Source organism: Lactuca serriola, chromosome 8 (genome assembly GCF_051521515.1).
Source record: "Lactuca serriola cultivar US96UC23 chromosome 8, Lser_US96UC23_V15, whole genome shotgun sequence".
NCBI lineage: Eukaryota > Viridiplantae > Streptophyta > Magnoliopsida > Asterales > Asteraceae > Lactuca > Lactuca serriola.
Window position 1 is genome coordinate 29346906 of NC_136415.1, and position 22330 is coordinate 29369235.

The following is a 22330-nucleotide window of genomic DNA, read 5'->3' on the forward strand; positions in this document are numbered from 1 at the left end:
ATTCGGGTTAATCTTCTTTTGGAGCTTCCTTTTGAGGTATCATTTCATTGTTTGAGCTGCTATTGTCTAGATTCTTCATTTTGGGGGTGTTAGAGATCATATCTTTTGGTGTTTTGGAGTTTAGAGGTTAGATCTGAGGTTGCTACCTCAGATCTGGAATGGAGAAGGGTTGGAATGCCTGAAAGTCCCTGTGTTTGAGTGTGTAGTGAAGCTATCATGTCCCAAACCCTAGCCCTAAAGTGTAAAAGGCCTAGATCTCTTTGGATTCACGTAAAGTTTGCCACTTTACGTGATGGATGAGTTGTAGGAGGCTAGATCTATGTTTTGGATCAATTGCATGGCCTGGAATGCTTCTGTATAGATTCAGACCGGCGGTACTCGGCGAGTCACATGGGTAGACTCGACGAGTTGCTTGAAGATAGGCTGAGACTCTACGAGTTGGAAGAACAACTCGGCGAGTTGGATGAAGGTTGCCTGGAACTCGACGAGTTGGAAGAACAACTCGGCGAGTAGGTTGAAGATAGCCTTAGACTCGACGAGTCTGTTCTTGGACTTGGCGAGTCTTGTCGAAGGGTCCCAATATTTTCTGGTTGAGTCGAGAATTGGTGAGTTAAGGGACGACTCGGTGAGCTGTGTGCGAGTGGACTCAGAGTTGTTGGACTCGGCGAGTCTCGGGGTGACTCGGCGAGTTAGGTCGTGGATTGAGGGAAGTTCTGAGCTTGGGGACTCGGCGAGTCATCGGGTTGACTCGGCGAGTAGAGTCAGTCAGGGGTTGACTTTGACTTTGTCCAAGGGTTGACCAGTGTTTTCTAGGGGCGTTTTGGTAATTGTTGGATATTGTTATGAGTTTAGTGCTTTGTTGATTGTTCAGTGGAGGAGTTCGTGTCGGAGTTTGGAGTAGCGGGATCTTATCCTTTCAGCCGGCAGTTTCGAGGTGAGTTATCCTCACTATATCAACAGGGTCTAAGGCACCAAGGTCGGTCCTTATCGGATTGAGATCCGGGTAGTTGTTGTTATGTTGTTGCCTTGATATGTTTGCATCCTGGTAGCTAGGATGATATATGTTAGAGACCTGATTGGGATCGATATCCTGAGAGATAGGGTGATGCTATGCTAGTGACCGGTTAGGTCGGTATCCTGGTTAGGATGATGATATGATATGTGATCTGTTTGATCGGCTTGTTGACTGTGAATTGCTATATGATTGTCTGTTTATGTGCACATGGTTGTTTGGACTGGAGTTGGGTTGAGGCGGGTCCTGCTTTGTGCTGTAGGCCAAGATACCCAGGGCGGACCGGTTGTCCCGAAGGCCCAGCGAGCGGTCCGGATAGGCTGTAGGCCCCAAGAGGGTGGACTAGACGTGCCGAGGCTCAGAGAGTGGACCAGGCCGACTGAAGGCCCGGTGCGGGCAGACTAGTCATACTGTAGACTCAGAGAATGGACCAGGTGGATTGAAGGCCCGGTGCGGGCGGACCAATCACACTGCAAACTCGATGTATGTGGTTAGATTCGGAGAGTGGACCAGGTGGATTGAAGGCCCGGTGCGGGCGGACCAATCACACTGTAGACTCGAGGTATATGGCTAAATGCGGAGGGTGGACCAGGTGGACTGTTGGCCGGTGCGGCGGACCAGTTCCACAGTAGACCCGAAGTGCATGGCTGTTATGTGATCGGATATGTTATGGCATGTTATGCGTGTATGGTATATGTGGTTGGTATTTTGGGGGTATCTCACTAAGCTTTCGGTCTTACAGTTGTGGTTTAATGTTTTTCAGGTTCTTCAGGAGACCGTGGCAAGGCGAATGCGTGATCGTACCGCAACTCGTGTTTATATTGAGATGAGATTCTGAGAATACTTAAAATGAAATGTATTGAAAACTTTTTTGTAATAACTTTAATGGTATTAGGTTGTTTTTGAAAATTTTAAATTAGTTGAAATTTTTGGTCGTTACAATAAGAAAAAAAATAGCTATAGATTTTCATTTTTGGTCATATGCTATGGTTGTTTTATTTTTCCCTATTTTTATGTGTGTATATTTGTAAGTTATATCTTAGGTTTATTTTTCGAAAAAATGTTAATGTACCGTGGCCATTTATGTATGGTCGTTAATTACGGCCTTTTATGTAATTTTTGATAGCAATATATTTGTAAATTATACTATCATTGTTTTCATTTATTTTCTAAAAACCAACGGCCAGTAATCACGATCCGCGTTAGTCTGATCTAACCAATCAGATCAGTTTTACACAGCCTATATAAACACATCCCAATACGCCAACAAACGCATCCTACATTTCGAATTCTTCTACTACAAACACATCTTCTCTATTTCCATTTTCCCTCCAACTGTATCAATGGCACCCAAGGCAGCTGCCGGAAAGAAACCAGTAGCGGAAAAGGCTCCGGCTGAGAAGGTGCCAGCGGAGAAGAAGCCCAAGGCGGAGAAGAAACTCCCAAAAGACGCATCGGCTGCCGGAGCAGATAAGAAGAAGAAGAGACACAAGAAATCAGTCGAGACCTACAAGATCTACATCTTTAAGGTTTTGAAGCAGGTTCACCCTGACATTGGTATCTCTAGTAAGGCAATGGGCATCATGAACTCATTCATCAACGACATTTTCGAGAAGCTCGCTCAGGAGGCATCTAAGCTTGCAAGGTACAACAAGAAGAACACTCTGTCTTCGAGGGAGATTCAAACTGCAGTCAGACTTGTACTTCCCGGGGAGTTGGCTAAGCATGCTGTGTCTGAAGGTACCAAGGCTGTGACAAAGTTCACTAGCGGTTAGATTGTTTGATCTGTTGGTATCTGGTTTTTGGGATCTCCGATGTAATTACTTTCTAGCTGAAAAGTTCTGAAATTGAAATGAAACTATCTTGTTTTGGTAATTGAACGTTCTTATTAATCATCTTATGTTTCTTTTAGATTGCATCAAATGAAATTGTGCTTGATGGTCTTCGTTTTTATCTATTTTTATTGTTCTGTATCGATTGCATTCGACTCACACCAGGTGTTTGTTTTTATGCCAAAGATCACTCATTTACAATTTTGAACAAAAGGATATCGTTTTTACGCTTTTCATTTTCTCCAACATTTGTGAGAAGAAACTTTGTTTTTAAACGTGGAATTTTTTTTTTTAAACCTTAAAATGACATAACTTATAGAATTAAATAAAATGACATAACGTGCAATCAAAGAGTCCCTTGTGATGAATGCGATTAACAATAGTTTTTTTTTTGTTGGTAGAAAGTTGTGAGGACACATTTGTTGGATTGATTCTAGTTGCCGTGTCTATGGCTTGTTTGCGCATATTGTGTAGGATTCTAAGTTATGGACATGAGACGCAACTGAGGTCCGAGGTCCCAACTCCCAAAACAGCCGAGCAATGTTTTTCTTGCATATATATCATTGCTTTAGAGTTTTTTGTTGGTGTTGTACATTGCATTATATCCGTGTTAGTATCGCTTGGTTATTATACTATATAGTTAGCCCAATACGTTTAATGATGAGCAATGGTTCATGTGAAAACCTAACTCTGATATGGAATGCCTTTGATGCCCTCTAAACATAGATCTGAATTCATGCTCTTGACCGGTGTCCCCAGCGCCATTATCAATCTCCCTCCTATTTCTTTCATCACCTTGATCTTTTTTTGGGAAAATGACTTAGGAGGGTAATTACCTCTTATCCGTGTTCATATATTGGCAACTTCTTCTTTTTTGTACATAATAAAGCAACTAATTTGCTTTAACTGTTTAAATTACACTAATATTACCGATTAATACCTGTTTTAGCCGGTAACTCAAAGGGAAAATGACTTAGGAGGGTAACTACCTCTTATCCGTGTTCACATATTGGCAACTTCTTATTTTTTGTACATAAGAAAACAACTAACTTGTTTTAACTGTGTAACATCCCAAAAATTATGAACAAAAATTTCGTTTTTAATTTAATACTAAAACAATAATTGTCAAACCATCAGGTCCCGTCTGGCATCGAGCCCCGCTTGGTATACAGATCTGTTTCTCTTAGGCCCCGCCCACTAAACACATGCAATCATATAACATGCTAACACATAAAGAAACATATTATACCGTATCCCTGTCATAAGAAACATACTCTGTTAATAATGAGATACGGAACTTCGTCCATACTCAACTAGTTCCAGCCAAGGCTTCAGCAGTGCAAGGTGAGTCTCCTTACTGTGTGAATGGGTCTAAGGCCACAATGTCAGCCCATGTAGTCTATGAGTAGGAAGACTCGGGGGTCAGCCCTAGGCATTGTATGTTAGTATGTTATTCTAGACCAAGGTCCGATGTCGGGCGGGTGCCCGAGGAATGTTTGCATGTTAGATTATACTTGTTGTCTATGTGATACTTGTATGTGCCTGGTAAGGAAGTGAGTGTGGGCGAGGTCCCATATCTCATCACTAGCTGAGTACGGACGATATTCCGTATCTCATTATTAGTAGAGTATGTTTCTTAGGACATGGATATAGTAGACTATGTTTCTTTATGTGTTAGCATGTTATATGATCGTATGTGTTTAGCGGGCGGGGCCTAAGAGAGACAGACTTGTATACCGAGCGAGGCTCGATGCCAGGTAGGGCCTGATGTCGGGCGAGGCCCGATGTCGGAGTATTAAATTAATGGTTTGACAATTATGGTTTTAGTATTAAATTAAAAACGAAAATTTTGATCATTATTTTTGGGATGTTACACAGTTAAAAAAAGTTAGTTGCTTTCTTATGTACAAAAAATAAGAAGTTGCCAACATGTGAACACGGATAAGAGGTAGTTACCCTCCTAAGTCATTTTCCCTTTAAGTTACCGGTTAAAACATGTATTAGCCGGTAATATTGGTGTAATTTAAACAGTTAAAACAAGTTAGTTGCTTTATTATTTACAAAAAAGAAGAAGTTGCCAATATATGAACACAGATAAAAGGTAGTTACCATTCTAAGTCATTTTCCCATCTTTTTTTGGTTCTCTTGCCATGGCTGGAAATATTACTATTAATATGAAACAGTACGTGATAGCGGACATAAAAGCCCTACAATTGCCAACAAATCGGAATGTTTGAACACATGATTTTTATAAAGGGTGGTTAAAAGACATCCCAATTTTCCATCTAGACATATATTTGATTTTTAAGGTTTTTTATTGGTTTAATTTGGGGTAAATGACACAAAAAACACTCTTTTTACAAAAAAAATTCGATTTTGACACCGTTTTTTTTTTGTCAATTTTGACACTGTATTTCTAATTTGTTACAATTCTGACCACTTGACTGGTTAACCAGGTTGTATGCTGACTTGACATGATGACGTGTCAGTTTTTGATGACGTGACATGCTGACATGATATGCTGACGTGTCAAAATTGAATTTTTTTCTCACAAAAAACACTAAGTTTTTTTTTTTTTTTTTTCGATTTTGACACTAAGTTTAATTTTTTCTTTCAACTTTGACACTATGTTTTTTTGTTCCAAATCGAACATCATTTTTTCTAATTTTGTTCAACGTTAACAATTTTTCTATTTGACACTATATAAATATTTTTAATATATTTAAACAGTATAAATATGTTTTTTTTTTCATTTAAAAAACATAGCTTTGTATAAATACATTTTTTTAACACTCAAACCATATTTTTATGTATAAATATGTATTAGTTATATAAAAATTGTATTTTATATTAAATATGCAACTCTAAAATGTGTTTGGAGGTTTGGAGGCGTGTAGTCGACCAAAACTCGGATATCAAGTTTGCAACCCATCAAATTTTTACATCTTATTAGAAGCTGATGGTTAGTTTGATTCTCATGATATAACTAATGCTTTGAATGTAAGAAAAAAAACACATTGTATTTAAATAAAAATGTGGTTTTAAAACGAAAAAAATATGTTTATACGGTTTAAAATTTAATAAAAAAATATATTAATACGGTTTCAAATGTAAAATAGACAAAATTGAACAAAATTTGATAAATGATGTTTGATTGGAACAAAAAAAATATAGTGTCAAAATTGAAATAGAAAATTAAACTTAGTGTCAAAATCGAAAAAAAAAAAGTTAAAATTAGTGTTTTTTGTGGAAAAAAAATCAATTTTGACACGTCAACATATCATGTCAGCATGTCACGTCATCATAACTGACACATCATCATGCCACGTCAGCATTTAACTTGGTTAACCGGTCAAGTGTTAGAATTGTAACAAATTGGAAAACACAATGTCAAAATTGACACAAAAAAACACGGTGTCAAAATCGAATTTTTGTGTAAAAAAAAAGTTTGTTTTGCCATTTACCCTTTAATTTGCATTGTTTTTTGAAAAAAGTAAATTGTAATAGTTTATTATAGGTTTACTTTTAATAAAAGTGTTTATAGGGTGTCTAAGAGGTGTCAATTTAGCAACTCCCTTTTCATAATTAGTAATGTTATATGAACCTTTATGGCATACATCATACCAGCCTATTAGGTCGAATCTTTATATATGACCAATCACCTCCTCAACATTACCCAATCCACATCTATTGGGAACGAGATACCATTCGCCAAATTATTCAAGAAAACTCCCTCATTCTCACATGAGAGTCTTCGAGTGCTTATGTTACACACTTATCAATCTCCAACATAAACTTGCTACACAATCCATTCCTTGTATCTGATGGGTTTCAAGCAAAACATCAATCCTATGGTGTACATGCAAACCCTAATAGCTTTTGGATCTAGTTTGTCTAATGAACATGTAATTGAATATCCAAAGCTATAAACCCTAGATCCAGTATACAATTAATCATATAAACATAGAATAGGGTTTAGATCTGACCATTGATTGTTATATAGCAATAACAATCTAATCCTTGGCTTCAGAAAGCTTAGTGCCTCAAGTGCTACACCTCTAATGGAGTTACAAACACCACTAAGCAACTTGGATGAAGAGGGAGGAGATAGGAGGCACCAAAAACGGCTGGAAACCCTAATCCTAGTGTTGGCCACGTTTTTGGTGCATAGAGGGCCTTTATATACATGTAGGCTATTAAGGTTTACAACTAGGAAACCCTAATCTTGCTGCTTAAGCCCTAAGCAGCCCATGGACTCCTTTAACATATCCCTTGGACGAATTCCTTATGGGCTTCCCATAGAATTCGTCCAACCTATATTATTTAGGTAATCCATAGCCCAATTGCAATTATCTTATAATTACAAATCCAGTCCCCTAAGTTTAATTAATCTCTTTTAGCCACAAAATTAATTCTTAAGTAATTCTTGACTAATATTAATTAAACAATATGATTTCTCCTTTAATATATTATTCTCATAATATATTAATAAATCATAATTAAACCTTTCTCTCCTTAATTCATCATACATGTTGCTATGGTGAAGGCAACCCAAAAGGACCATGCTCATAATCGGGTCAAGTACATACCAAAATAGTTATGGACTTAGACACTAATCCAACAGTCTCCCACTTGGTGAGATCAATGAGGGTCACGTCGTGATCTATCATATAATACTCTCTAACGAACTCACTATATGATTCAGGAAGTGACTGAAGAACCCAGTCAACAACCAATATCTCTGAGATATCGACACCCAACATCCTTAACCTATCAATGTGTGACTTCATCTCTAAGACGTGTGAACACACAAACTTTCCATCTTCATGCTTAATTGCCAAAAGGGCTTGAGTGAGCTTGAACTTTTCAAGCCTTTGAACTTATGGGTTAGGGAGAACAATTGGAGGAAGTGGAGGGAGTGAAGCATGACTCTCATTTCCTTGATCGTATCTCAGAACATCATCTTCATTTGGAAAGCCTGTTCTAAAGGATTTAGGAAGACCATTGTAAGATTCAGACATCTACAAAACGGGAGAAAATTCAAGTCAGTTGATAAGAATCCTTGATGTAACACCCAAAATGAAACATCAAGGCTAGGATCCAACACAATGCTCTACAACCTATAAAAGGGATGTCGTAATCTAGTTGCAGAATATTTGAAGGTAGGTAAATGACGATTTACCAATTTCCACCATGAAAAACGAAAATAAAGTTTAAGTTTTAAATGAATTGAAACTCTTAGATCTTTTGAGATTCACTGAACTTTTCAATGGCATGTTTAATCTCGATTATGCCCTTCAATTTGTGACTGGGATGTCGTGGATCACAAAGAAGGTGTGAATAACCATATGAATCACGTGGTGCACCTAATGCTACTATCACCTAATCAATGTGTCGGTTAGCCACACACGTTCCATTGATCTATGATAAGCATCGAGCCACCCTTCGCTACCAATGTCATCCCCAAATTAGTGTGTCGGTTAACCACACACGTTCCACTAACGTTTGACAAGGGTATGAAGTGTAATTCCATGGATTAGCATACAATTTCACATTTTTCCTAAAGTAACTATGATTTGGGAATTTGTAAAAGCATGTAGTTACTTTGTGCTTCGTTATACTTATAATGGAAGGTTTCTGTCCTATCCTACCCGTTCGGATAACGACCCTCCACTAGTTAAGAGTGCAGTGGGTAAGAGTGGATACCCATTCAATCGCCATTTTATAGGCAATTCTTTTAAACACCCCTTATAAACCAACTTCGTGAATGAGGCCTACTAACGGTAAGACTGACTGTTTACTCATATATATATATATATATATATATATATATATAATTAGACTTTTAATGTTATATATAGTATAGGGTGTATTTTATACTTTTAAAATATTAGGTGGTTTAATTTAGTAAGTTATACTTTTAATTTAATTAAATGTAAACCAAAACTTTATGGGTTTATAAAATCTCTTTTAATTATACACTTTAATTAATTAATAAAACCATAAGGGTGTGATTTGAACTTTTCAAATTACTAGGGTTTTAGAATTTAACATTTCAAATTAAGACTTTTAATTAATTTTAAAATCCAAAACTTGAGGGCAAGTTTTGAAACTTTTCAAAACATTAGGGTTTAACTTATTTAAATTTCAAAAACAAAACTTTTAATTTCAAATTTAAACTATAAAACCTAAAGGGAGTAATTTGAAACTTTTTTTTCACAAGATAATTCAAATCTAAATTACAAATAATCAATATTTATCTAATAAAACAAAAGATTATCTAAATTTGACAATTATCTTCAATTTTGGCAAGGACAAACTCCAAATATTGATAAAAATCAGATTTTATTAATATAAAACGTTTTAGGTAATTATCTACAGCCAAAATAGGAAGAAAATCGTGAAATATAGCTATCAGACCCGCTGACTCGTCGAGTCAGCATTGGACTCGTCGAGTACCCTGGGGACTCGGCGAGTTCAGTCATGGACTCGGTGAGTCTAGCCCCAAAAAGTCAAAAATTTCGAATTTTTATTCAAATAAGCGTCAAGTTCATTAACAAACAGCCATAGACTCTGATACCACTGATGGGTTTCAAGCAAAACATCAATCCTATGGTGTACATGTAAACCCTAATAGCTTTTGGATCTAGTTTGTCTAATGAACATGCAATTGAATATCCAAAGCTATAAACCCTAGATCCAACATACAATTAATCATATTAACATAAAATAGGGTTTAGATCTGACCTTTGATTGTTATATAGCAATAACAATCTAATCCTTGGCTTCAGAAAGCTTAGTGCCTCAAGTGCTACACCTCTAATGGAGTTACAAACACCACTAAGCAACTTGGATGAAGAGGGAGGAGAGAGGAGGCACCAAAAACGGCTGGAAACCCTAATCCTAGTGTTGGCCATGTTTTTGGTGCATAGAGGGCCTTTATATACATGTAGGTTATTAGGGTTTACAACTAGGAAACCCTAATCTGGCTGCTTAAGCCCTAAGCAGCCCATTGACTCCTTTAACATATCCCTTGGACGAATTCCTTATGGGCTTCCCATAGAATTCGTCCAACCAATATTATTTAGGTAATCCATAGCCCAATTGCAATTATCTTATAATTACAAATCCAGTCCCCTAAGTTTAACTAATCTCTTTTAGCCACAAAATTAATTCTTAATTAAATCTTGACTAATATTAATTAAAAAATATGATTTCTCCTTTAATATATTATTCTCATAATATATTAATAAATCATAATTAAACCTTTCTCTCCTTAAATCATCAAACATATTGTTATGGTGAAGGCAACCCAAAAGGACCATGCTCATAATCGGGTCAAGTACATACCAAAATAGTTATGGACTTAGACACTAATCCAATAGTATCTTCATCGGGTACCCATCTAACCATCATGGATACCGATGTCTTGACCTCTCATATGGTAAAATTATCATATCTGGTCATGTAATTTTGACGAATCCTCATTCCTTTTCGATCCTTGACTTCCCACCAATCCCCACCATACACCTTCCTTGATTTGAAGGACCTCACATCCCTAGTGCATCGTCAATTTTTTGAGACACATCCATCTAAGAGAATCCAACCCAACCCACCCCACTACCGAACATCCACCTCTCCTCCATACCACCTCGGCTCTAACCCTACTACCCCATCCTCCTTCTATTCATCCTACGGTCACAAGCTAGAACATGGTATCATTAAATCCACCGCTTGCCTAATCCTTTATAGCACAACTGAGTCACACACCCTCAAATCCCACTTGCATGCCCTTTGTTACCTTAACTGCTTGCCTTATCCGTTATAGCACAACCAAGTCACACACCCTCAAATTTTGCTTGCCCTTTGTTACCTTAACTAGAACATTGCTATAAATGTATGATTTTCTGCTCTTATGTCTAACATAACTTACGCCTTGTTCCCCGTTTTTTTTTGTATATTCATTAAAGGAAAAGGAAGGAAAATTTTGACCAAAAGAAAGGGAGGGGAAGGAAAATATTAATTATACCGTGTTCCCAAGTTCGAAGGAACTGAAAAGAAATGAGAGGAAAATTTTAAGTTTTTGTGTTCCCAAGTTTGGAGGAAAAAGAAAATAAAACTTGAAATTTTCCTTCCCCTCACTTTCTTCCCAAATCCGCCCAATTTGGAAGGAAAATATGACTCCAAAATCCTTCCCCTCCCTTTACTTTCCTTCCATTAATGAAACTCGGGAACACGATTTTCCGTCGACACCCCTCGCTTTCCATCCGTATCCTCCCATTTCCCTCGTTAAGTAGAACTCGGGAACAAGGCGTTAGGTAGTTGTTCTGAGGCCTCCAAGGGGAAATATTGTTCATTCTATGTGGTCATTTAAAAAGATATACAACTTCATTGTTACTATTGAGTATTGACCGGTATAAAAAACATTTGGTCGCTAAAGAGAAAAGTCAACGACCAAACATCGATTGTGCTTGATTGTCAAACCATTGGCGATTTGATATCTTCTCAACATAACTGTCTTTTGTCACTGATCGATTCATCAGTTATGCATCAATAACACTTTCTTGCATGGTCACTTAAACAAGACTCTTTACATGCATCGACCTCTGAATTTCGTGACCTCGATCATCAAAATTATGTATGTTATCCCTAGAAATTCCTATACAACATGAAATAGGCACCACATGTGTGGTGGAATCGATATGCTGAGTTTATTACTTGGGTCAGTTTCCAACAACAAAACTAACTCCTCACTGTTCATCTTCTAATGGGGGATGGTAACACCTATATTCTTTTCTACGTGGATGAAATTATCTTGAATGTTTCTTCCTCTTACTTAATTATTCGAAATACCATTTCTCAGTTCCCGACCGAGTTTTCTAGGACCGATTTCAACGTCCTCTCATAGTTTTTGGGTGTTTCAGTGGTCTGCGACAAGACTGGTGTTTTTCTCTCTCAACACAAATATGCGTTCAAACTTCTAGTGTGGGCACACATGTAAGCCTACAACCCTTGTAGCACTCTCACAAAATTCTCAGTCGAAGCTCGATCTCATGGGTCCCACATTGTGGATCCCATTTATATCGTAGTTTTCAGGCGACCTCTAGTATTTGAGTTTTACTTGCCCCGATATCTCCTATACTACACAATAAATATACCTCTTCATGCATGACCCTGTATGTAACATCCGGTTTCGGGAAATTTCTTATTTACGAATGACAAACTTTAATTTAGTCAAGGGTAGATCTCGGGATTCAAAGGATAAAGTTTGGCGAGAAACGGTTAGATCATTGTCTTCTAAAAACCACAATTGGTAGGAGATAAAGTAAACGAAAATTTATAGGAGTTGTGTGTGGTTTTCTCGGTTGTGGATAAGGCTGTGATAGTCGCCATGATCAATGAATGTGAAAATCGACCTATGTGGTTGTGTTTTTTTTTTTTTTTTTGGTTTTGATACCAAATCAGATCTGGTAAATATGTATATTTCTTATTATCATGCATAACATATAAAAGGGATATATATATATATATATATATATATATATATATATATATATATATATATATATATATATATACTTACATTGTGACATCCCCATTTTTCACGGCCAGAAAAAGACCGATTTTGTTTATGTTTTGTAAAAATCAGAGTACTTCTTTTCATAAAAATGTTGCGGAATTTGTTCCCATAAAAACATGTTAAATACGTTATCAAAACATTTTCGAATAAACGTATTTTATTCATTTTAAAACGTTTGGGATATCATCGTCAATACAAAAATATAAGCATAAACAGAACCTACATTTATTTACACTAGTGATCTACATGTCTTTAATCTCTCAGTGTAATGTGACTTCATAACAACATTTGTGATATAAATAAACTGAGTGGGTCAGGTTGGGAAACCTGGTGAGTACATAAGGTTTTCAACCCACAATAATATAATTATTATGTTCAATCATCAAACAATTAACCCAATTTCCCATCCCCATTATCTTCTTTATTCCTAAGTACCCTCCATAAGGATTTATCCTAAGGGTGGTCTCCTACATCATATTTTACCTCTCATCTCCTTACATCGCATCTCCTTTTATGTTTGTTCCTAAGGACTTTCCCTAAGGATCATCGCCTACATCGCCTAGACAGTATTGATTCAGGGATTACTCCCTCAATATGTGCCCACCAAGGGTTAGGGTATCATCGCATGAATACGTAGTTACAACATTGCCTGAACTCGTAATTCATAGTAAGGGGTTTGAGTATCATCACATGAATACATAGTTACAACATCGCCATAACTCGTAATTCATCACCTACAGGTTATGAGCCTGCTGGTGTTTCCACGGGGTTGTCTATAATAGTCCGTGGTCGCCATCTATACTCTGGTAGATGACTACATCTCCAAATTGTCGGACAAGGTTGTAGTATCCTGCATCACTGATTTATCATCACCTATCTATCCTCACCTAATTTTCATCACCTTCCTATCATCACCTATCTCTCATTATTTTATTTCATCACACACCAACTATTTCATCTACCCATGTTTTATCCCAACATATTTGTAGATATAAAATAAATATACTGTTTAAATCATTTAAAACATGTATAAAATCATTCATCCAACATAGACAACAAGTATTCAGATAATATGCACACATAACACGTAATTTATGTAAATACTTCATATCTATGTGTAAGATGAAAGTAACTATGCACTCACTTGAAAGGTGGTGACTGAGCACTCGGACAACGTTTCGATACTCTCATAACAATTTCCTTTGATAAAACCTAGTATCAATACCACTAGGGTTTAGTCTAACGATAACCACGACAAATTAATACTCTGACTATTATTATTATTATATAAGCGTTAAAAACACTCAATATAACTCATAATAATAACCTAAATAATTATTTTAAGGACCTAATAACATTACTATAATTATTTGGAAACTATATTAAAAATTGCGTAAGCGTAGCTCACTTACAGCAAATTTTCAAGAAAACCGGGCTTTGCTGGAGCAACGTTCCCGAGCCGAAAGTCTCTTTTCTCGGGACTCCGGGAGCCTCGGGGCGTCCTTCGGGTGCTAGGGGGTTTACCTAGGCTTTAGGGGGCTTAAGGGGGGCTAGAGAGAGAAAGTGGAAGGGAAAGGTGTGAGAATGAATGGAACCCGACACATCTATTTATACTGTGAAATACTGATGGACTCGCCGAGTAGGAGGACCTACTCGCCGAGTTGGTGCCACGTTTCATCATCTGATGACTTTCCTTGGAGAGAAAGCAATGGCTGTGATCGTGTCACGTCACCCAATATCGCGTATGAGCCTCTTGACTTAGAAAAATCATAACTCTCGCATACGAGCTCCATTTTCGACGTTCTTTATATCCACACGTAGGTAAAATCAAGATCTACAACTACAACTTTCATTTAGACTCCATCGGATAATTCCCGACCGATCTTAAATTTAACCGTAGGAGGAGTTTAGACTGTTAAATGACCGCGAAGAATTCATAACTCCTTCATACGGACTCCGTTTTCGTCTATCTTTTTACCATTGAGTTCCTATTAATAAGATCTTCAACTCTCATTTAGATCGTGTAAGCCAAAAACCGCTCGAAGTAAAATTCGAGTTTCGGGTCGTGCACTGCTAAGCCGAATCTTAGAAAAATCATAACTTCCTCATACGAAGTCAGATTTGGACGTTCTTTTTATGGATGTTCTCGGTTTAACGTATACTACAACTTTGGTTTAGATCACTAAGGCTAAAAATTCATCTATCTTAAATTCACTATTTACGTCTCCCGGTGTCGTCCGGTTTTGCCGTAAAACTTCGACGGGCCATAACTTCTTCGTTATAGCTCGGATTTCGGCGCTCTTTATATATACGGAAACCTTGTTACATATTCTACAACTTGGTTAATATTATTTATTCTAAATATTATTTTGTCGAAAAGTCATTTTCGACCCCTATTGCCTCTAAATTGTAACGCCCGGATCTGCGGGCGTTACATACAGTCTACTCCTAGTACTAATATTATCTTATCTGATAAAGACAATCTCAAAGTAGGTTGCTATTTTGAAATATTATTGAAGTTGGAAAATCTATAAAATAGCAACATACTTTGATATTGTACTTTCATTTTTTTCTCTGTCACTTGTAAAACTTTAAAATAACAACCATTTTTACTACCACAAATCTAATTTTATTTTTTTTCATTAAAACTTTGTATTTTTTTTTATTAAAACAATAAATTATATTTTGTATTTGGATGCCATATAGATTATAGATTAACAACTAACAAAGGGTATGTATTGAGTATTGAGTTATTTTTTTGGAGTACCTCCATTGTACGTAAGTACCCCTTCATTAGGTTTTCAAATGTATGTATCAGGGTTTTTTCATTCGAACATCTGAAAACAAGGAACTTATTATTACTTTTCCAATGTTAACCCTATAATCAAACAACTTTGTTTATGTAAATCTATAAATTTTGTTGTTAAAATTCACAAAAATGGATATATATATACACACACACACACACACATATATATATATATATATATATATATAATGAAAGTATCATGCTATATTAGAAAAAAGTTGAAAGTAAATTGCACTTTTTTTTATTTACCTCAATCATGGAAAAAAAATACAAAAGATATCAGTGTATTTTCATTTTTTTTTTGTTTCTATACCATCATTGTTTTCGTTTTGTTATTTTCAGTTACACATTTTCCTCATTTTTTCATCTAATTCTGTAAATTTATGTAATTTAATTTACTAAAGACCTTTAATGTATATATTTTTTAAAATCTAAACACAACCACCATCACAACAATATACATTCATTTTTATTTTTGTCATATATAACATCATTGTCAAATGTTAATTAATAACAACATATTTTCAAGTTTGATGCAAAGTCAAAAAAAAGTTTAAGAAAATGGCAACTTTACGTGAAAGTAAATTGCTATTTTTTCATTTACCCCATCACGGAAGAAATGCGAAAAATAGCATGACTTTTGTTTTTTTTTGTCATGTGCTATCATTGTTTTCTTTTTCCTCTGTTAGGTTCATTTTTTTGAATAATGCAATTACTGGCATTTTAGGTAAAATCTTCAGAAAAATTCCAAACTTTTGAAAAAGTTTCAATTTAGTCCCAATTTTTTTTGAATAGAAAAATCTAAGAATTTTGACGTGTTGAGCAAGTCACCTATACCACATGGTTAAAAAAGATTAAAGTGTAAGGTTTAACCGGTTTCTTGGATTTTTTTATTTAAAGAAAAGATTATGACTAAATTAAAACTTTTCCTGAGACTATTTTCCAAATTTTTAACTGAGATGAGGATTATTAAGGACATTTTATGTAAAAAAAATAACTGGGCCATACCTTTAACATTTGCAATCAATTTTTTTTTTTGTTTTTTTTTTTTAAACAACAAACTATGCTATTTCTAATCTAATCCTAAACACCATCTATGTCTCCTAATGAGACTTGAACCCATGACCTCTCATTTGAAAGAGTCACTCCTTATCACTAAACCTTTTGTTTATTTTTGTTTTTCAAATAATTTGATAGCGGCGTTCTCTCTAAAATAGCAACATATTGACTTTTTGTTAACTATACCATTTTAGGGACCTTTTTTTTGAAATAGTTTTGATAGCAATCAACGGCCAGTAATCACGATCCGCGTTAGTCTAATGTAACCAATCAGATCAGTTTTACACAGCCTATATAAACACATCCCAATACGCCAACGATCACATCCTACTTTTCGAATTCATCAACTACAAACACATCTTCTCTATTTCCATTTTCCTTCCAACTGTATCAATGGCACCCAAGGCAGCTGCCGGAAAGAAACCAGTAGCGGAAAAGGCTCCGGCTGAGAAGGCACCAGCGGAGAAGAAGTCCAAGGCGGAGAAGAAACTCCCAAAAGACGCATCGGCTGCCGGTGCAGATAAGAAGAAGAAGAGACACAAGAAATCAGTCGAGACCTACAAGATCTACATCTTTAAGGTTTTGAAGCAGGTTCACCCTGACATTGGTATCTCTAGTAAGGCAATGGGCATCATGAACTCATTCATCAACGACATTTTCGAGAAGCTCGCTCAGGAGGCATCTAAGCTTGCAAGGTACAACAAGAAGAACACTCTGTCTTCGAGGGAGATTCAAACTGCAGTCAGACTTGTACTTCCCGGGGAGTTGGCTAAGCATGCTGTGTCTGAAGGTACCAAGGCTGTGACAAAGTTCACTAGCGGTTAGATTGTCTTGATCTGTTAGTATCTGTAGTAATCTGGTTTTCGTTGGTTTTTGGTATTCCTGATGTAATTACCTTCTAGGTGAAAAGTTCTGAAATTGAAATGAAACTATCTTGTTTTGGTAATGGAATGTTCTTGTTAATCATCTTATGTTTCTTTTTGATTGCATCAAATGAAATTAGGCTTGATAGTCTTCGTTTTTATCCATTTGTATTGTTTTGTAATCTGGTTTTCGTTGGTTTTTGGTATTCCTGATGTAATTACCTTCTAGGTGAAAAGTTCTGAAATTGAAATGAAACTATCTTGTTTTGGTAATGGAATGTTCTTGTTAATCATCTTATGTTTCTTTTTGATTGCATCAAATGAAATTAGGCTTGATAGTCTTCGTTTTTATCCATTTGTATTGTTTTGTATCGATTGCATTCGACACACACCAGGTGTTTGTGTTTATGCCAAAGATCACCCAGTTACAATTTTGAACATACGAATATCGTTTTTATACTTTCATTCACTCCAACATTTGTGAGAAGAAACCTTGTTTTTAAATGTGCAATCAGAGAATCCCCCTCTGATGAATGCGATTAACAATTGGTTCCTTTTGTCGGTAGAAAGTTGTGGCCACATTTGTTGCTTTTGATTTTAGTTGATGTGTCATGGCTTGTTTGTACATATATTGTGTAGGAGTCTAGTTTATGGACATGAGATGCAACTGAGGTTCGAGGGTCCCAACTCCCAAAGCAGCCGAGCAAATGTTTTTCTTGCATATCAAACAGATCAATGCTTCAGAAAGTTTTTATTAGTGTTGTACATTGCATTATATCTATGTTAGTATCGGTCAGTTATTATGCTGTATAGTTAGCCCAGTATTGGCCCAAATGTATGAGCATTATACACGTTTAATGATGAGTATATTCGATTTTGCATAATTATCTCCTGATTTTCCTCCCCATCAAGTAATCTGTTCCTAGCCGGCAGCCATGGGGAATGGAACAATCATCCGTAAAGAAGGTCAAAGAAAACCATGTTGACACCAATTCTCTATGCTACATTCACGATGCTGGATACTATGCTTTCGACCCAAACTTGAGTCCTATACCAGGTTCGAATTCTGAACAATATTGTGCTCTCTTATGCTATATTTCTAGAAGCCAACATTGGCGTGTAAAAATAGAGAGGATAATTGTTGGATAGTGGATTGAGGTTGTACCCAACACATAACACATTGAGCCGAATGACTTGAAAACAAAATGGTATCCACATGTTGACATTTTATTCATAATTATGCGGTTTGTAGTACAAGCCTTTATGTGTCCTGCGAGCTGTGGTGTTTGTCTCCTTGACTGTGAGTAGGGGTGAGCAAAGGCGGGTACCCGGCCAAAATGATAGGAACCGGAACCGGAACCGTCTACATTGGCTCTTTAGATTTAGGAGCTGGTTAGACGTAGTTCCAACACCGGGTACACGGTTTAAAAATTTTTCTAAAATTTTCTCAATATAATCATGATTATAATACTCATAATTTAACAATTCGAACCTTTTATTAAAAAAAATGGTTTAAACCCACCTCTTTTAGACATAAACTTGTTTAAACCGGTTCAAAATATAAACACTCCTTGACAACTGACAAAAGTAGGCACACCTAAGAAAACTATCAAGGCTTTCCCTTCTAATCATTCCATTTTATAAGGAGTTGTATTCCTTCCCATGAACGATGTGGGACAAGAACGATGTGGGAGCCAAGGTGCGCCATGGCGTGAGGCGCGGCGTCGCCGTTACGAAAAGCTTCAAAACGTTGCTGGTAGGCGTGGCGCGTGGCAAGTCGTGATATGGCGTGCCATGACGTGTTATGGCGTGTTATGGCGCGTGTTTTTTCGTTTGAGACGTTTTTTTGCTCTTTTTTTATACCTTTTTCTAATCGGACATACAAGTATTGTGTTTTTTATTAACTTTCTGTTATTAGTTGTTGATATAACACTTCTAAAAACTAGGTATATTTGATATAAATTTATATTTATGTGGTAATATAATTATAAATTAATACAAATTTGCCGCCTTACATCACGCCTTGAAAAACGCCATGGCTCGCCATAACTCGTTAAGCTTGAGGCTTGGCCTTGCCGCCACGCCATGCCTCACACCTTTTAGAACCTTGAGGAGGATTGAAATCAAGTTTTCTTTATTACTTCATCACCTATGTTTTTTTCATTTACATTTATTTTACATATAATTTTGCTTAAATATATAAGTGGCTGGTTACATGAAATTCATTTTAACTAGAAAAGATTCCTCGGCGTTGCCGGGGTCGGAAGATATTACTTTGTAAAGTAAAGTAACATGTTGAATTGCATTGAAATAATCTAGTAAAGGAAGATAAACAATGTCATCTAATTACATAAGTAAAGAAATCTAAATCATTATTTCTTGCAATAAATGAGGAAAATAAAGAAATGGTCTCACAAATTGAACTTTATAGCCATGTATGGCAGCGGCCGGAAAACCAACCCGGAAAATATAAACCGTTGTTTTTTATCAATTAATGTGAGGGTATTTTGGTCTTTTAAGGTAGTAGGAACTGAATTTGTGACGACGGGTAAATCATATGGACCATTTATGTAATTTTGGTGGTGGTGATGGTGGTGGTGATGGTAGCTGGTGGGTGACTTTATGGTATTGGGTGAGTATTTTTTTAATAAATAAAACATTAATTTAAAACCAAAAAGAGAAATATAAATTAATAAAAAAAAATCGGATTAGGAGTAATAATTTCGGTTTCCATCGTTGTCCTCAATGTGTTAAATCTGGTAAACCACAGGGAACAATCGTGTGATTTTGTCTAACAATAATAATGATAATAATGAGGGACCATTTCTGCCAAAAGACTAAATACTAATAATATGTAATAAAATGCTAGGGTTATGAAAAATTCAAACTAAAGTGAAAGGGTTGTATGTGAACAAAAACATAAAGGTGAAGGGTTGTAAGTAGTTTTTTAAAAATAACATAAGTTGGAGGACCAAAAGTGACAAAAAAAATTGAAAAAAAAGAGGAGCAACATAACCTTAAGGACCAATCTTGCCAAATACTTAGGAAGTTTACTACTCCTAATTTTCATATATATATATATATATATATATATATATATATATATATATATATATATATATATATATATATATATATATATATATATATATACTAGGTGTAAGACCCATGTATTACATGGGTTCATTTAAAAAAAATATGAAATTCTAAAAATTTAAGAAGTTTAAATTTATAAAAAAAAATTAGAAAAATATTGAATTATTAAAATTAAAGTGTTTTTCTCCTTTAAATTTAAACATATAATTTAGATAAATAAACAAAGAAAACTAATGGGGTTTTAATTTTGAAAATTTGGAATTAGAAGGAAAGTCAATTAATGAAATTGATATGCATTTATTATTACATTTATTGAAATTAATATATTTAATAAATTATTATATGGAATTTAAGAAAAATAAAAACAACCACAAAATGCCATGTGGAAAAAATTTAATTGAAAATAACCACAAAATGACAAGTGGCATAATCAATGAGAGTGTGCCATATGGCAAAAAGATTTTAATTTATTAGAGTATATATATATATATATATATATATATATATATATATATATATATATATATATATATATATATATCAAAGCTCCATTAGGAAAATCAGGTAAAAAATGATAACTTTAATTCACTCTAATTCCAACGAAAACATAATATTAAATCTGAAGTTTTCAAACGTGATGTATAATTGATTATATATATATATATATATATATATATATATATATATATATATATATATATATATATATATATATATATATATATATATATATATAACACAAGAACCGGTTCTGGCGGGTATCCAGCGGGTTAGAAAAAATGAGAACCGAAACCGGAACCGCTTTAGGCGGTTCCAAAATTATTGGAACCGGAACCGGAACCGCTTAAGCCGGTTCTGTTTCCAGAACTGGTGGTTATGAGGCGGCTCCGGTTCCGTAAGCGGATACCATGTTCCGCTGCTCACCCCTAACTGTGAGGTGAATATTCTTACTATACCATATACACACACTAGGTGTCGTTATATGCTTGTTGTCTTTGTGACTCTTGCTTGTATACTTGTATGATATATACATGTTCGGTTAAAATGGTCATGTTGGATTGAAACCGACCCGTGGGGTTGAAACAAAGCCATTTGCTGAAATAGGCTATTGGGTTGAAACATACCTGTTGGATGAAATAGGTCGTTGGGTTGAAACACACTTGTTGCTTTATGTATGGATGTATGTGGTATCTTCGGGGAACTCACTATGCTTTGTGTTTATGGTTTTAAGTTTAAATTGTTTCAAATTTTTTGGTAACGAAGGAAGGCTGCAACTTGATTGTATGGCATCCATTGGTGATGTCCGCACTTAATAACTCTTAATCTATACTCTGATTAATGTTTTGAAACAAATGATTTTATTTAGATCCTTAAGGATGTAATTGGAACAAATGCTTTGAATATTTAATGAAAATTTACTGTGAAATTTAGGATATTACACTGGAGAGACACATTTTCACGTAGTCAAACTATTATTCGCTATATTCGATGCACACTTGATTTTGGTCTTCAACTTCATCTATCGACCATATCCGCATTGATTACTTACTTAGATGCCGACTGCGGGGTGATGCTTGATTTATTAATGGTCCATCAATGAATATTACGTGTATCTCATTTACAACGTTATCTCCTGGTCCTTTTAGCATCATGCCACCATGTCCCGATGTAAGGTGCTGTTTTCACGACCAATTTTTTCATTTTATTTAAAGTAAAACTTCCTAGTTATAAAACCATTATAAGAAAACCATCTGTTCCTAATTACAATTATTAAAAATCAGAGTGTTATAATGAACACAAAATCCTCAATGCTGCTGATGAGTGTGTACAATCTCAGCTTCGCCTTACTATAGCCACCGATGATACCTGAAATAATAAACAACTGGGTAAGCATAAAGCTTAGTGAGTTTTCCCCAAAATACCTTATACGATAAACATACAAGCATGCATAACGGCCCAAAACCTCCCGGTTGGAATGCCCATGCCCAATCAGTCCTTGGACTTGAAAGACAACATGCAACGGGTCCAATCAACCATCAGGATGGAATACCCAGGGTTTTTTGGCTTACGACCTTAACC

The 22330-nt window shown here is 35.6% G+C and overlaps 2 protein-coding genes across 2 annotated transcripts; both read left to right on the plus strand.

Moving 5' to 3' along the window:
• The first annotated feature begins 2290 nt into the window (after nt 1–2290).
• On the plus strand, nt 2291–2887 carry LOC145065477 (histone H2B.3-like). Its single transcript, XM_079012463.1, has one exon. It carries the CDS (start codon nt 2356–2358, stop codon nt 2785–2787), a length of 432 nt encoding a protein of 143 aa, XP_078868589.1. The 5' UTR covers nt 2291–2355; the 3' UTR covers nt 2788–2887.
• Nucleotides 2888–16604: 13717 nt separating this feature from the next.
• Nucleotides 16605–17238, plus strand: LOC145065476 (histone H2B.3-like). The gene has a single exon (XM_079012461.1). It carries the CDS (start codon nt 16686–16688, stop codon nt 17115–17117), a length of 432 nt encoding a protein of 143 aa, XP_078868587.1. The 5' UTR covers nt 16605–16685; the 3' UTR covers nt 17118–17238.
• The last annotated feature ends 5092 nt before the right edge of the window (nt 17239–22330 follow it).

Coding starts and splice junctions, on each gene's coding strand:
- LOC145065477 (XM_079012463.1), top strand. CDS start 2,356: ATGGCACCCAAGGCAGCTGCCGGAAAGAAACCAGTAGCGGAAAAGGCT.
- LOC145065476 (XM_079012461.1), top strand. CDS start 16,686: ATGGCACCCAAGGCAGCTGCCGGAAAGAAACCAGTAGCGGAAAAGGCT.